The 16,540-nt window shown below is 47.1% G+C and overlaps 1 protein-coding gene across 1 annotated transcript in view; it reads left to right on the top strand.

Moving 5' to 3' along the window:
- LOC138516998 (fibroblast growth factor 18-like) overlaps positions 1-16,540 on the top strand; it is a 351,444-nt gene that overhangs the window by 322,528 nt on the left and 12,376 nt on the right. The window contains exons 3-4 of the mRNA XM_069632498.1: positions 4,572-4,749; positions 7,162-7,268. Of these exons, the coding sequence (XP_069488599.1) occupies positions 4,572-4,749; positions 7,162-7,268 (285 nt within the window). The remainder of the gene's footprint in view (positions 1-4,571; positions 4,750-7,161; positions 7,269-16,540) is intronic.

Here is a 16,540-nt window from a genome sequence, read left to right as displayed (position 1 = left end):
ATTACACCAGAAGCCAGAAGTTTACAGCTCCAATTATTTAATGAACTCTCGGAAGACCACTTTGAAAAAAAAATGGCATGCACTTAGATTGCAAAGTATAATGGTAAGAATTGATTAAAGTAACCTCAAAGACTTCCCATGAGGTGATGTTTTGGGTGGGGGAGGGCAGGAAGTGGGTAAAATGCCCATAAGGATTAGCATGGCCATGGGCAGTCAATGGATGGGCAAATTACCAAGCAATACCTACAAGCTGTGTGTCCCTCCTCATGTGCCATTCTCCCTATCTGTGCCCTAATGCAATAGTTTTGGCTTCTAGGTGGCGCAAGAGCCACTTAATTGCTCAAAGGGTAGAAAGCAAGAGCGAGACATTTGGTTCCTACACAAGAACAGATAGTGGTTCTGTAGGTTTGTGACCCGTTTTGGATATCCAATTACTAATTCACCCAATAGAAACAATGCTTTGCGAGACTCCACGAAACGAATCCCTTTACTTGCACAAATGAAAGGAGTAATACAGAAACTCTGTAGGTTCTCATTAACTATAGTCAGAATCTACAACAGGTTTTCGCCACGGCGTTCTGGGGCCTGCGACCGCTCTACCGCCACCTCTCACTTCCAGAACATCTTCATTCTCGAGCTCTCTGCTCATCCACCTCCAACTCTCTGACGGTCGGATGCTTCTCCAAGCAGAGAGTTGGGGCAGGTCTATCTCCTCGGCTGGTGCCTCCCTCTGGAACAGCCTCCCTGCCTCTCTCAAACTTGAGCAGAACTACCTCCGGTTCTGGAAGCAACTCAAGACCTTTCTTTTCGCTTCTGCTTTCTCTCTTCCACTCCCCTGCTGATGCACCCGACTGCTCCGCACACTGGTCACCCTCTGAACTCAGGCCCCGGCTCCTGCATGTCCAGTTGCCCTCGCACTGCCTCCGGCCTCCCCAGCACCTAAGGGCCTGTATCTGCAACGCTGGAGTCCCTTCCCTCTGCATCTATGAGCCACTCGCTGGCTGCACTTGAGTAAACTGCATTTCCCCCTCTCTCTCCCCCGGCACTTTTCCCCTTCCCTCTTCGCCGCACTTGCGCGATCTGAATGACACAAGGCCTAGTAAGATCGTTACTCTGTCCTCCCTTTATTTCCCCTCCTTGCCTTGTCGCGCCTAGAAACACTTGGGTACAGGCGCATTATAAATGCCATATCATATCATATCATCTACCCTCGCCTATGTATGGTCTGGAAGCGGTGGATTAAGAAAGAAAGACCTAGACACTCTTGAGGTACTCGCTTGGAAAGGAATATTACGTCTCCCCTCATGTACTCCTATGGCGGCAGAGGCTGGAAATGGGGCTGCCATCTGTGTCCTCGTTGGTGGCACTCTACAAAATACTAAACCCTCAGAGAGTGTCACTTAACGAAATACTCAAGGACATTTTGTTGAAGGGTTCATCAACTGCACTAGACACCTGTAGGACAGAATGTGTGGAGCCTTTACAAGAATGTGGGTGTGATGAAGACCTGGTAGGAGCAAATCGTGAAAGGGTTAAACGTGATCTACGTGAACAGGACCGGGTGAAGCCTTAACTACATGCACCTCCTTAAGAGTATATGTGCTCACCTCAAGAACATACTACACCAGCCCTAAGTACCTGGAGCGTTTCCCTGACCCCAAATACCGCCTGGAGTTCAAGAGAGACAGCGGTTTAATCAACTGTGGGGACCCCAAAGAGCTGTTCCCAAGGAACAGAGATGCTGCTGTTTATGTGGTAATCGGAAAGAGTTAGAAACATGGAAATAAAGCACACAGTATACTTATTTTTTCACAAACTAGTTTGTAATAATTAATTTGCAAGATCAATTGAATTCTGGTCCCAGTCATTATATGGAAATCAATTTAAGATGATCATAGCGCTTGGGTATTGTTACGGGGTGGCCATAGCGCTTGTGCATTGTTATGGGGTGACCATAGTGCTTGTGCATTGTTACGGGGTGGCCATAGCGCTTGTGCATTGTTAAGGGGTGATCATAGCGCTTGTGCATTGTTACGGGGTGACGATAGCGCTTGTGCATTGTTATGGGGTGATCATAGCGCTTGTGCGTTGTTACGGGGTGATCATAGCGCTTGTGCATTGTTACGGGGTGACGATAGCGCTTGTGCATTGTTATGGGGTGATCATAGTGCTTGTGCGTTGTTACGGGGTGACCATAGCGCTTGTGCGTTTTTACGGGGTGGCCATAGCGCTTGTGCGTTTTTACGGGGTGGCCATAGCGCTTGTGCATTGTTACGGGGTGGCCATAGCGCTTGTGCATGGTTACGGGGTGACCGTAGCGCTTTTGCATGGTTACGGGGTGACCATAGCGCTTGTGCATTGTTACCTGGTGATCATAGCGCTTGTGCATTGTTACGGGTGATCATAGCGCTTGTGCATTGTTACGGGTGGTCATAGCACTTGTGCATTGTTACGGGGTGGCCATAGCGCTTGTGCATGGTTACGGGGTGACCGTAGCGCTTTTGCATGGTTACGGGGTGACCATAGCGCTTGTGCATTGTTACCTGGTGATCATAGCGCTTGTGCATTGTTACGGGTGATCATAGCGCTTGTGAATTGTTACGGGTGGTCATAGCACTTGTGCATTGTTACGGGTGATCATAGCGCTTGTGCATTGTTATGGGGTGACCGTACCGCTTTTGCATGGTTACGGGGTGACCATAGTGCTTGTGCATTGTTACGGGTGATCATAGCGCTTGTGCATTGTTACGGGTGATCATAGCGCTAGTGCATTGTTATGGGGTGGCCATAGCACTTGTGCATTGTTACCGGGTGATCATAGTGCTTGTGCATTGTTACGGGTGATCATAGCGCTTGTGCATTGTTACGGGTGATCATAGCGCTAGTGCATTGTTACGGGGTGATCATAGCGCTTGTGCATTGTTACGGGATGATCATAGCGCTTGTGCATTGTTATGGGATGATCATAGCGCTTGTGCATTGTTACGGGATGATCATAGCGCTTGTGCATTGTTACGGGATGATCATAGCGCTTGTGCATTGTTATGGGGTGGCCATAGCGCTTGTGCATTGTTATGGGATGATCATAGCGCTTGTGCATTGTTACGGGATGATCATAGCGCTTGTGCATTGTTACGGGGTGACCATAGCGCTTGTGCATTGTTACCGGGTGATCATAGCGCTTGTGCATTGTTACGGGTGGTCATAGCGCTTGTGCATTGTTATGGGGTGGGTTGTCTATCAGAAATTGCTGTTTGAATTGTAAGAGTATGACCATTCTTTTTGAAATATTTTTTATACATGATTGTGAAATGTTTGTGGTGAGGTTTTGATAAACCAAAAATACAAATAGAATTCCAGGTTGAGTCCGCTCCCGAACCTCACAGTTGGAGGTTTTCAGAGGCCTTGGCACCCGCGCGGGTGTGGAACTGTGGGGTGACGCCCCCCTTTTAGTGATCTGGAGATGGGGTGACAGCCTGGAACAGAGGGGGATCGGGAGCCATGTTGAGGACTTGGTTGAGGATTTGGGGCCTGGCTATGGTCGAGTTTGAGGTGGCTGTGAAAGGGGTCCCCTGGGCGCAGTCCCTAGCGGCCTACGTCGGCTGGTGCAGGAGTGACTTGACTCGCTGGAGAAGATCTTAAGGGCAGAATATACAGGGAGGTCGCAGCTGCACTGCAGCGGATAATGTGGCGGGGTGCTGCTAGTGGACGGTAAGCTGCCGTGTGGGGGTGGGGAGGGGGGGCTATGTGCATAGTATAGCTGTGGCAGTGGATAGAGAGGCGAGGATTGGGGTAGAGGGAGAAAAGAGTTGAATATAATCTCTAAGACCGCAGCACAGTCAAGTAAACATCCTGTGCTGTTTCTATAGCTTAGCGGGTGCCTATATGCAACACTGTCCACTGTCCACGAGCTGCTCGCTGGTGGGCAGACATGCCAGTCTGCAGAGGGTAGATAGCAACTTGCTACTAGCACTAGAAGAGGGGCACGTCCACCCACAACTGCACGCACACCGGGCAAGCCGGCTCAGCCGGATCTCTTTCCCATGACTGCTGAATTGCGGTCCATAATTTATTTATTTATTCGGATTTGTAGAGCGCACCTCAGCCCAAGGGCACCCTACGATTGATTGTGGATGCAATGTTCCCTGGATGTAGAATGGCAAACTCCTCTTCCCCTCCATCCCAGGCGCACCGTGACTTCCATGAATTTGCTTCCAGTTTTAAGGTATTGGTTTGGCCATCTCATCATGGCGTCTTCACTCTTTATTTGCGCTGAATGGAAGCAAAGCCATATTCCTTGAGTCTTGAATCTCAGCCACACAACCAAGCAGGTCCCGTGACTTACAGCCAGACTCAGGACCAACGCCTGCATGTGTACGTGGATGTTTGTGGTCTCTCGGTGTGTCACCCATGTGACTGTCTGTGCCAAGAGTCTTCTGAGACCTTCGCCTAGAGTTTGGCCATGGATAGGCCTGCCAGTGTCCTCGTTGGCAGTGTGCCGTGTTGCATAGCGGTGTGCGGTCCATATTGGTCTCACATGTACCCCTCGATCTTCTCACCCTCCTCTGCAGGGATCCCAGCAGGCCGTGGCAGATTTTCGGGTGTACGTGGAGAACCGCACCCGGAACCCAGATGAACTGAGCCGCAAGCAGATCAGGACATACCAGCTGTACAGTCGCACCACCAGCAAGCATGTGCAGGTCCTTGGCAAGCGAGTGAACGCCAATGGAGACGATGGCAACAAGTATGGTAAGAGGTGGCGTGACACTTCTCGCGGGCTCTGCTGAAGCCTGTAAGCCAGAAGTTTGTGCGGTTTGTTGTGCTATAGGGTTGTGGTTGTGTTTGGTTAGAGTTTGAGAGGTGTGTGCAGAGGGCTGAAGTTGTTAGTGGATTTGTAATTGAAGAGTGTCATGTTTAGTTAGACTGCTTAATCAGCACCAATTGGACTATGATTTGTGAGAAGGGGAAGGAAGGGGGAGGGGGTTTGTCGCTGCCCTTGTGCTGTGATAAGTGGCATGTGGCTTGGTGCCCACAGTCCCTGTTCTTCAGTATCTGCAGTACCCTTTGCCCCTTTACTCACCAGGCGTTGGATTCAACGTCCACACGTCATGTGCACGGTGGGCACGAGGTATGCGCCTAGAAACACATGTGCAGGCGCGTTATAAGTGCCACATCAGATCATATCATACACTATGCGCCTGGAGCAGGCTTTCGTGCTGCGCCTTGGGAGCTATGCCAATTTAAGTGGGCCATACAGGTGTTGCTGCATAATGTTGCTTGTATACACCCCGCCACGCCCCCCCAACAACTGAGACAAAGATGTGTGCCACACAACCAACCAATCCATTCCCCAGCACCAGCGGGGGGTCTGCGTTGGGCCATGCCGCAGTGCTGCACTGGTGGCAATAGAAGTCTAAAAACAACTCTGTTGCTGGTGTTTCACATTAATCTCCCCCCTCCCCCTCTGGTGAAGTCCATGGCACTACCTTTATACCTGAAAATGAAGCTTGCCAGCACTGTGTCTCGGGGCAGACCAATGACCAGTCCCGCTGTAAATGCCCCACGTCACCCATCCTGCCCCCCACCAACCCCATACGCACCCCAACAATTCGAACCACACACCTGGGTCCCCCCCTTTCCTCCACTCCACCCCAGGCTGCTGTGTTTTACAACAGTGCCATCAAGACCTACGAAAACACAATGAAAGAAAATGCATTTAATTGACCAGCATTAGTCTGTCATTGTCTCCCACAGCATGCAGCTTTAAGAAGCCCCCCTCTCCCCTCCAATCGCCCACCATTCACACCTCTTGAGGTGCATGCCCTGGGCTAGTGCCACACATGCCCACCCCTGCATGACCTGTATAGACAGCTGTGCATGCAGGAATCCATGCTTAACTGCACGGATCACTGCTGATGGAAGATTTGTGGTGGTGGGGGGCAGGGAGGATTATGCCCCAGGCAGTCTATACAAAGAAACAAAGCAGTAGAACACCTGCAAGACAGAGCAGCGTGGTGGGGTACTGGAGTGTTACCAGCTGGGTTCGGGTTTGAAGCCTCTGTAGGAGAGAAGTAAAAAAAGAATGTGCCCTGCCCTGCCTTCCCGAAACCATGTCCATTGTCCCCTAAAATAGGGGAGTGGTGGTGGCTTTCTCCAAAACTAAGAGAACGCCGTACCCTTTAGTTCCTGCCCACTTTGGCCTCTGGTTGTGCTACTGGGGAATAGTGCACATGCACAGAGTCCCTCCACAAACCCACAGCAGCTCTCCAGTCCTTGCACGATGCGTGTTTGAAATCACCGGCAGCGCGTGAACATTCCACACAGCCCCGCCTGTCGCCCACACATCTGTGCAATGATAACACAGTGCACGCGTGTGTGGCGCTCTACTCGTGCTGTCAGCAGCTTGAGGGGGCCCTGGCCTGGGAAATGTCCGTGCACCTGCCCAGAAGAGGCCTGGCTGAAGAAATCAGAGTGTGAAACGTCGGATTCCTCCACCTACGCTGGGGAGGCGGCGGCCATTTTGAATGTACGAGACAAGGCACAGGAGTGGTTGCTTGGCATGGCTGTGGCAACGACGTGACCTGTGATAAGGTGTGCACACGGTGCGTATTGCACCGCATGTCCGAAGCCTGAGTGAAGTTCCAGAAGGTTCTGTGAGGCAACAGGAATGTCCAACATGCATGGAATGCATTGCAGATAGCGGCAGGGACGCAGCAGGTTGGAAGGCCAGGATTCTGTATTCAGTGCAGTTGAGTGACCTGTGGTCCACAGGTTGTGTGATACCTGCCTAACTTCCGGGTTTTCCCCGGAACGCTGGGTTTTTAGCCTCTTCTCCGGGTCTCCAGGGAAGACCCGGAGTCTCTGGGTTTTTGTGGGCGTGACCAAAAAGAATGCAGACTGGATTAAAATAAACGTACAATACTGCTTCCAATCCGGTGTTGAAAGCAGTATTACTGCGTTTATTTTGCTTAAGCTTTCATTCTTTTTGGCCAGTTTGCCTTATGTTCTAGTCGCCCTAAATTGACATGTGGATGGGGCGTGTGCAAAGGGGCGGAGTCTTGTGTGGCTGTGGGCAGGGCACACATCTCACGGTTTTTGATTTTCAAATATAGGCAGGTATGGTGTTGTCCCCTCTTAACTCTCCCCCTCCTGTATCCGCAGCCCTGCTCATCGTGGAAACCGACACGTTTGGGAGCCACGTCCGCATTAGAGGAAAGGAAACCGGCTACTACATCTGCATGAGCAAGAGCGGCAAAGTCCTGGGCAAGGTAAAGATGCAGGGGGTCCCACCGGCAGGCAAGCGATGAAGAATCGGGGGCGGTGGGGGCTCTACCCTCCACCAACATCCTCACATCCTCAATGGGCCCTGCCTGCACCTTCACACTCCAATGTTAGAAGCCGGTGAAGGCCTTGACTTTCAGAACATTAGTGATTGGGTCACTACCGAGGGCCCAGGGCTCATGGAAAGCTCACTCTTACCACAGAGTACTTAAAGGAGTATAGCTATGTCGTCTTGAATGTACATTTAGGCCGTAAACTATATTCTCCCGCACGCAGAAACCCCACTTAATATTCCACCTCCAGAAGCACTTAAACATCACTTTTGAAATGTGATCTGTATTAGCACAGGGACTCCATTCTAGACCCCTTGCAAATTCCGCCAGACCAAAAAGCCGTATTGCTAATTGCGTTGGAGTTATCCCAGCGCAATTACCACCGGGATAACGCCAACCTCCTAGTGAGGCCCCATGGTCTTTTCGACAGTTGAGTGTCACCACTCAGTGTTTACAAACACTGTACGCAGGGGTCAGGGCCTACATGTAAAAGTGGGAGGACTCATTGACATACCAATTCAATGTGGTGTCACCAGAAATGAGCATCTCAAGGTCCCTCTGAAAAAAGTGTTGGGGAGATCCGTCCACCCGCGTGTACCCTCGGCTTGAGCCCTGACTGTATGTGTGACAGAGCTGGCAATATGAGGAAACCTTGGGGTCTAGGGTACTGAACAAGGTATGGAAAATGGGGGGTGGCAGGCTAGAAGAAAGCTGATAAAGTACCCACCGGTTTCTAACTGACAGGCTTCTCCACATGCACCAGTTTTGTTTGTTTGTTTATTTTGCTTATATAGCCCGCCATGACCCAGGGTACCTTGCAGTACAGATTATTGTTACATATGATTACAAGTGGGCAGCAAATACATAGTACAACTGGTACGTAATACAGATGTGAACATAATAGAGATGTGTTTAGGTCGCAAGACACCTGCGTAAGTACAATATACAAGTGATCAGTACAAGGAGTGACAATGATCTGCTTGCGTCACGACAGTTTTGGGTTCGTTTTTATTCGATAACCAGGAGATGACATGGCTTCTGAGTTCTTTAGGAGATTATGTGGATTGGATGTTCTGAGGGAGTGTGTTCCATAATTGGGCGGCAAGAACCGGGAAGCTTGTTCCGCCTGCCTTTTTAAGGGTGTACCTGGACAGCACAAGGCAGGAGGTGTTCTGGTGGTTCTGGCTGACGATTTTTGGATATATTTGTCTGTAATACACGGCGGGGGCTCGATGGCTCAGAGCTTTGTGGGTAAGGCAAAGTGTTTTTAGGTCAATTTTTTCTTGAATGGACAGCCACTTACAGTGTCTTCTAGTAGCCGAGATGTGCTCTCTTTTGGGAATGTTTAATGCTGCTCCGAGCGCATTATTTTGCAGAATCTGCGGCTTGTTGGTTATAGATTTGTTGGCACCTAGGTATAAACCGTTGAAGTAGTCCAACTTGGATTGTATAAGTGCTCTGGCCAATGTTAGGCAGCTGTCAGAGGATAGTAAGGGTCTGCAAGCCCTGATCAGCTTGCTGTATAGGCCGTGGCTGAGGCAGTCATAATAACTTGTTTAGTAAGGTTGCAGTTGGCATCGAGGTAAAGCCCTAAGGTTTTCACCACTTTGGCTATAGGTATGTTATTCCCATCTATATGGATACTAGTGTAGTTGGGGCTAAGTTTTAGTATGTTGTTGGGAGATCCGACTCTGAACAGCTCAGTCTTATCATTCAGGCAGGCCATGAGTGGCCATCCATGCCTGAATGATGGTGTAGACTTAGTTGATCCGGCAGACGTCTATGTCGTAGGTACCAGATAGTGATAGGAGTATCTGGGTGTCATCTGCGTAGTTAGTGTAAATGACACCCAGACAGTCCAGTTTATCGAATAAGGGCTTTGTAAAGATATTGTACAAAGTGGGCGATACACAAGACCCTTGTGGGACTCCGCAGGTGATGGGGATCGGGTCTGCCGCTGCTGTAGGCGAGAAGACGTGCATGGTCCTATTGTCAAGGAAGGACCGTATCCACATGCTGGCGGAGTTCGAAAAGTGAACAGCCGATGACAAGTGTTCACATAGAATGTTATGGTCAACCAAATCAAAGGCTGCCAACAGGTCTAGGAGGAGTAGAATGGCAACTTTACTTTTGTCTTTTAGGTCATCAATTTGGCTTTTGAGGTAAACAAGGGCTGTTTCTGTTCCATGTTGCGGTCTGAAGCCAGATTGATGAGCTCCTAGTAGTTTATTGAGCTCTAGGTAGTCTTGAATTTGCAAGTAGGCTACTCTATCTAAGATTTTCAGTAGGAAGGGGACTGTAGTAATCAGCCTATAGTTGGTGGGAATAGCCGGGTCAAGAGTTTTTGAGGAAGGGGAGCACCCATGACTGTTTTAGGTTACTTGGGACTCAGTTATTAGGGAATGAGGATTTTATTAGTTTGGTGATGAAGGGAGCTAAATTCCTGGCCGCATCTTTAAAAATCTGTGCTGGGCAGCTGTCGCCTTTACAATTCGAAGGTTTAAGTGAAGCTATAATTTTTTGTACTTCAGAGATGGAAACCTTGTTGAATTTGAAACCTGAGTTATGGTCAGGGGTGGAAGGCAGAGTGGGCCTTGTTGGATTGGCTGAGGACGGTTGGAGTCGTTTGTCTGCTATTTTGGTCTGGAGTCCTGAAATTATGTTGGAAAGCGCAATTTGAATACAGGTACACCAGGGTTGTCCTTAGTGCATCCTTAGTGTATCCTTAGTGCTGGTACCTATGAGGAGGGGAGGTAGGGGTTTTCTAATTCTCTAAGGATAGTAAATATTTCCTTAGTGTTGGATCCTGCTTGATTGATTCAATCGTTATAGGTTTATTTTTTTGTTCGGATGATATCACTTTTGTAGGTGGCAGTGGTATTGATAAGGTTGGTTTTGTTTTCTGCGGTAGGAGATAATTTCCAAAGTGTTTCGAGTTTTCTTTTTTCTGTGTGGAGTAGTTTGAGTTCAGGGGTGAACCAGGAGTTCAAATGTGCTCTGGATTTACCTTTACGTAATTTGAGCGGTGCAATGGTGTCTATAGTTTTAGACATGGAATCATTGTAGGTATCAACCAGTAGATAAAGGTCATTAGTGTCAGGTAAGGCATTGAGGGTAGGGATAACCAGGGGTATTATGGCCTCGGCTGTAATATTGTGTTTATTTCTGGTAAAACATTGTGGTGCAACTGGAGGCTTTATTAACTCCGAGTTGTTTACATTAAGTTCTAGGGATAAAAGGTGATGGTCAGACCAACCACACAAGTGGTGTGGGTTCCTTGAGGGTGATGTTGCAATTGAGGTCTACTACCCAGTCGAGTATCCTTCCCTCCTCGTGGTGTGGAATCAGAAAATACATTATTATGGCTTTTACACGATGCAAAGAGAAATACACCAACACGGGCTTGTAAAGATTCCCAGAATCTTTATTGCAATACTGAACAGTTTATAAAACAAAGTACACAAATAGCTATTTGGCCGTCAGTACATCACAGAGACCACCAGCAAGTTCAATGTGAGCAGTGAACAGGAATTGCTAGCTGGACTTCAGTGTATTTATACAGTTTCTTTATAACGATGTCCAGCCTCTTACAAGTTAATCATGTACTGGGCTAGGGACGTGCCAGGTTCGTTCCTAATTTACATATCTCGTGTATGCGGTTTACTTTTTAATACATTTACTAACAAACACTATTATTCTCTGGGTTTAACTTTACACTCTTTACACATTGATTTAATACAGGTCAAACAGATGTTTCGCATGTCGTGTTCAAATAGTGTTAGTGTTCTTATAAACTTGTAGGTTAACATCGCCGATTCAAGTAATCCCCTGATCCCGAGGTCAACAAAGGACGAGTCTTCGAAACATCTGCAGTGCTGGCAATAAATACCCCAGGTAGTAGAATCCCTAAATAGCAGGTTCCTTGCCAATCCCTGGGCAACCATGGAAATGCCACAAACAAAATAGACAGGTTCACCTACGTACAGAGGTCTGTTCTCACTAGTCAAATTCGCAACGTTGGCGCATTTTCTAAAATTACCCATTGACCGTTCCATTCCTCTGTATGTAGAAGGATACTGAATCGGGGCTATGGTTAACAGAATAAGATGGAGGCGTGGCATATTAATTGCCTATAGGAGCCATTTTGAAAGAGATCAAAGACTGAAAAGGACGAGACAATCTATCAGAGGGCCTAACAGAAGCAACGTTTGGCTTACTTCTATTTGCAAAAAGCGAGCATCCCAGGGGCATCAAAACACATTTTTCAAAACTATTCAAATTCGTACCATCAAAGTTCCCTGAGATGCTGTCATTCCATCGGCCAAAGAATAGTGCTCTAAGAGAAGCATAACAAGCAGTTGTCAAAGGTAAAGGATGAATGTACCAACCTAGCCCCTTATCCCCATGTTGCGGTAGATGTGAGCAGTTCCAGCAATTGGTCCTATTCAAAATTGCATGAGTGGCATTCATTATTAACAAAAGGGTATTATTCTGATAGTTCCGTCTATGCGAAGAATCTCTAGGCGACAAGGTATGCAATTGCACGGAAGGAGTGGGGAAAACAGATACAATTTTAACAGGTAAAAAGTCCTCTAGCGGATATGCTTCCTCCAGATACCATAACCCAAAACCAATAGTTACTAAAAACCCAGTTATTATTACAAAAAGGCAACAATACACTTTCGGGGTCACATTACATGCTTGATCATTGTCTCTGCTAGTCACATATTTATCTAAAAGTTCGGTACGAGCGGTAGCGGGTGCAGGCATTGTAGCCTTCAATCAAAAAAACACCAATTGTTCGTTTGCTGGCGACTCCAGTCGCGCGTCTTCTTAATGTCTTTCTCACAACCCTTAGCCAACAGAATCCTTTCGTACAGTCGGGCCAAAAGGCAGGGCCTCAAATGATTTCCTCAATCGCACAGTCAAAAACCGTGCCGTACGTCTATTTTCTTGGACGTAAATTATATTTCACAATTTCTGGTGCCGAAGGATCGGATAGCAGTATGTCGTCACTTCCCACTAGAGGTGGCGAGTGAACGGAAATGGGGTCAGAAAATGATTGATCCAGAAGTACCACTGTTGGAGAGTGTGGAGACAAGATGGCCGTTTTGTCTGGCCTTACGAATTCTGGAATGGTCTCTGATACTCTCTTGTCAATTGTTGCTGTTTCAGGCACGTTGGTTACAGCATTGGAAAGGGATTCTGTGTCTTCTGTATCATATGGCATGGGCTGCGGGATCCGTTTGGTGTGTGTCGTGTGGATCCAGTTCTTACGCCCTGCTACCCGCACAGCAGTCTGGGTGACTAGCAGGACCTGGTAGGGACCCCTCCACCGAGGTGCAAGGCAAGACGACCTCTCGAAAACTTTCGTGAGGATCAAGAAGAGGATCCCCCGGTCGTACACTGTGACCAGGACCCTCGTATCGTACAGGTAATGCCTCTCGCACCTGATGATAAATTCAAAACAGATTTTTAGTCAACTGGTTACAGTAATCTGAAAGAAGCACATTCTCTATATCCCTCAACGAGCGAATTTTTGGCATACCCCAAATATTAACAGGCCTCCCCATTACCACCTCAAAGGGAGAGAGCCCAGTCTTAGTTTGAGGGGTTGTTCTCATCAACAGCAACACGATCGGTAAGGCGTCCGGCCATTTTAACTTGGTGCCAGCACACGTTTTAGCGAGCTTGTTCTTTATAATGCTGTTATGCCTTTCCACTAATCCGGCACTTTGGGCATGTCTGGCCGAATGGAACCGTTTATCAATCTGTAATCCTTCACATATTTGGAGGATTACAGCAGCGATAAAGTGTGGCCCATTATCCGACCAGACGACTCTCGGCAGCCCGAACCTAGGAAAAAACTCTTTCAACAGAGTTTTTGCTGTGGTTATGGGCGTTGCATCTCTAACAGGGAAGGCCTCAACCCATTTACTAAATGCACAAATGACAACCAACACATATTTAAGATTGTTGCAACGTTCCATTTCAATAAAATCAAAGTGGATAACCTCAAACGGAATAGAAGGTGGAGCGAAACTTCCTCTAGGAGTCGAGGTACCTTTTCCTACATTGTGCTGCAAGCAGACCATGCACCCTTGGACAAAGCGCTCCGCAATTTTGAAAATTTTATCATTGGCCCATACACTGTGTAACATTTTAGTCAATTTACGCGCGCAGACATGGGTCGGTCCATGAGCCATAATGACCATCATTGTAATATAGGCGTCAGGGAGTAACCATTTTCCTTCAACATTGTCCACCCAACACCCATCATCATCCAATCTTCCTGCACCCTCGACCCATTTCTTGGTCTCCTCTATAGTAGCATCTGCTTGAATGTCTTTTACAGAATTGATACTTTCACCAAAAGTGCAAACATTTACAGTTTCTCTTACCGCATACATTTCTGAACTAAAATCAGTGGCAGTTTGCTTAGCTATCCGATCAGCGAAAGCATTCCCTTTTCCTATATCATCTGTAACCTTTTGATGTGCTGTACATTTTATAATAGCTAACTGAACAGGGAGTGCGAGAGCTGAAAGTAATTGCACTATTAAAGTGCCATGCTGTATTTTCGTGCCATGTGAGGTCAAGAATCCTCGTTCTTTCCAAAGTCTACCGAAGTTGTGAACTACCCCAAAGGCATACTGTCAGTATATATATTTACTGTAAGCCCTTCAGAAAGTTCACAAGCCCGAGTTAATGCTATAATTTCTGCGGCCTGCGCGGAATTATGAATAATTCTTTTGGTTTCTACAATCGTACTTAAAGTAGTGACGGCATAAGCAGCCGTGGATGTACCATTTGGAAGTTTAAAACAAGAGCCATCACAAAATAGCTCTCCTTGTGGGCTATTCAAAGGCGTGTCTTTCAAATCGATTCTACCTTTAGTCTCTTGTTCTGTCGTATAAAGGCAATCGTGTGACGTTTTGTCACCATCAACAGTATCTTGCGGGCAGGTAAAAGTTCAGCCGGATTTAATACACAACACCTCTGAATTTGAATGTGGGGAGCAAACAAGATCAATTCGTATCTTGTCAATCGTGCGGAAGTAAGGTGTTGCGTTTGAGTTCTATTTAATAAAATATCTACAGAGTGAGGCACCATTAGGGTTAACACATGACCCAGGACCATTCCCTCGCTCTGTTTTACAGATGCAGCAGCGAGAGCTCTCAAACATCTCGGCAAAGCGCATGCAACAGGATCGAGGACGGATGAGAAATAGCCGCATGGCCTATTCTTCCCTCCATGTTCCTGCGTTAACACAGCCAAAGCACATCCATCACGTTCATACACATAAAACACGAAGGCCTTTTCATAATTTGGAGTTCCTAAAACCGGCGCCGAACACAGCGCGGTTTTGAGCAAGTCAAATGCTGTCTGGTGTTCCAAAGTCCATGGTAATGGCAAAGAAATGCCCTTCTTTGTCAAAGCCAGCATTGGTTTAAAAGTTAACGAAAAGTTAGGGATCCACAATCTACAGTAAGAAGCCATACCTATCAGGGCTCTAACTTCCTTCTGCGTATTTGGGACAGACATGCCATAAATAGTTTTTATTCGTTCAGGTGTCAACCGTCTTCCCTCCTTTGACAGGAGATAGCCTAAATAGGTGACCCCCTGACAACAATATTGGAATTTTTTGAGTGAAGCATTGTGGCCATGTTGTGCTAGATGACAAAGCAACAACATGGTGCCTTCTTTACAGGCACTCTCGGAATCAGCAGCCAAGAGGAGATCATCTACATACTGTAGTAACGTGCAAGTAGTAGGCAACTCGAGGGTATCGAGCTGCTCTTTTAATGCCCTACTATAAATACTTGGACTCTCAGTGTACCCTTGTGGTGCACGAGTGAATGTGAACGAGCTTCTACCTAACATAAACGCGAACAAATACCTACTATCTTTGTGTATGGGAATACTGAAAAACGCTTTTTTGAGGTGAACAACGCTAAAGTGAGTGGCAGAAGCCGGAATCATAGTTAGTATCGTTGTAACATCAGGTACAATTTTGTTAATAGCACGTAAATCAATTATAAACCACAAGGGAATTGCATTATCACCTTTTTTGTATACTGGAAAAATCAGGCTGTTACACAAACTAACGGTAATTTCCTCAATTACTCCACGATGTACAAAATCAGAGACTATACATTTCAAAGCCTGTTCGCCTTCAACTGAGAGCTTATATTGTGGGATGCGAGGCAATTTTACTCATGTTTCAGAATAATTTTAACAGGTTCAATTTGAAGAATGCCCACATCATTATCATCAATTGCCCATAAGCATTCCGGAATATTACTGAATTCAGGTGGTAAAGGTCGAGTAAAAAACTGAGAGGCGAGTGATTGCTGAGGTGAAATTGTTAACCGAACTCCGTCCGGGGAACAATATATTACTGCATGCAATTCCGTTAAACAAATTTAACCCCAGCAAATTCTCCCCACAGTTTGTGGTAAGTAGAAATGGACACTGCTCCGTGAAGGGACCCAGTGTTATCGGTACAGGCAAAGAGACCAGACAAACTACAGGTGTGCCTGAAAACCCTACAGAAACGTTGGACTGCCCTGACAGCGGAATATTTGGAACCCGTGAATGGTCAATGGAACATTTCTGTGCTCCCGTATCTACTAAAAATAGATGCTTCCTATTTCCCACCGCCATCTCAATGTAGGGACCTTTCTGATGAACGGTAATAGGCGTCGGTTCCAAATCCTGCTTCGGGCAATCCTAACGAAACAGAATGTCGTCAAAAGGAAGCTCTTCAGAGAGGTACGCGGCAGAAGGGTGATCAAAAATGTTTTTATTATCCACATTTGAAACTTGCTTATCCTGTAAAGGAGGTTGCTGTGATTCTGGTGCAAACTGCCCTCTGCCAGGGCCCCTTGCACCTGGGCGACCTCTGGATCGTCTACCCATGTTCCCAAATGACCTTTGCTGCAAGGTCGGACATTGTGCGCGCCAGTGACCTTCCTGTCGACAATAGGCACACTGGTTAATGGTTTCCGGAGCCAGGGGCGTACTTCCTTGTGGAACGTACTGACCTCTAAATTGATTACCCCCTCTAGGGTTTCTAACAATCTGTTGTAATAGGACTTTTGTTTTCAGGTCACCCTTTTTTTTCTCAAATTTTTCCTTTTCATTATTCACACGATTTTCATAGTACTGAGCCATGTGCAGTACTTCTGATTGAGACTTCGCCT

The sequence above is a fragment of the Ambystoma mexicanum genome, chromosome 6q (assembly GCF_040938575.1).
Source record: "Ambystoma mexicanum isolate Mex_15411 chromosome 6q, UKY_AmexF1_1, whole genome shotgun sequence".
Taxonomy (NCBI): domain Eukaryota; kingdom Metazoa; phylum Chordata; class Amphibia; order Caudata; family Ambystomatidae; genus Ambystoma; species Ambystoma mexicanum.
Note: the sequence above shows the minus strand (reverse complement) of the source record. Positions and strands in the feature narration are given on the sequence as shown.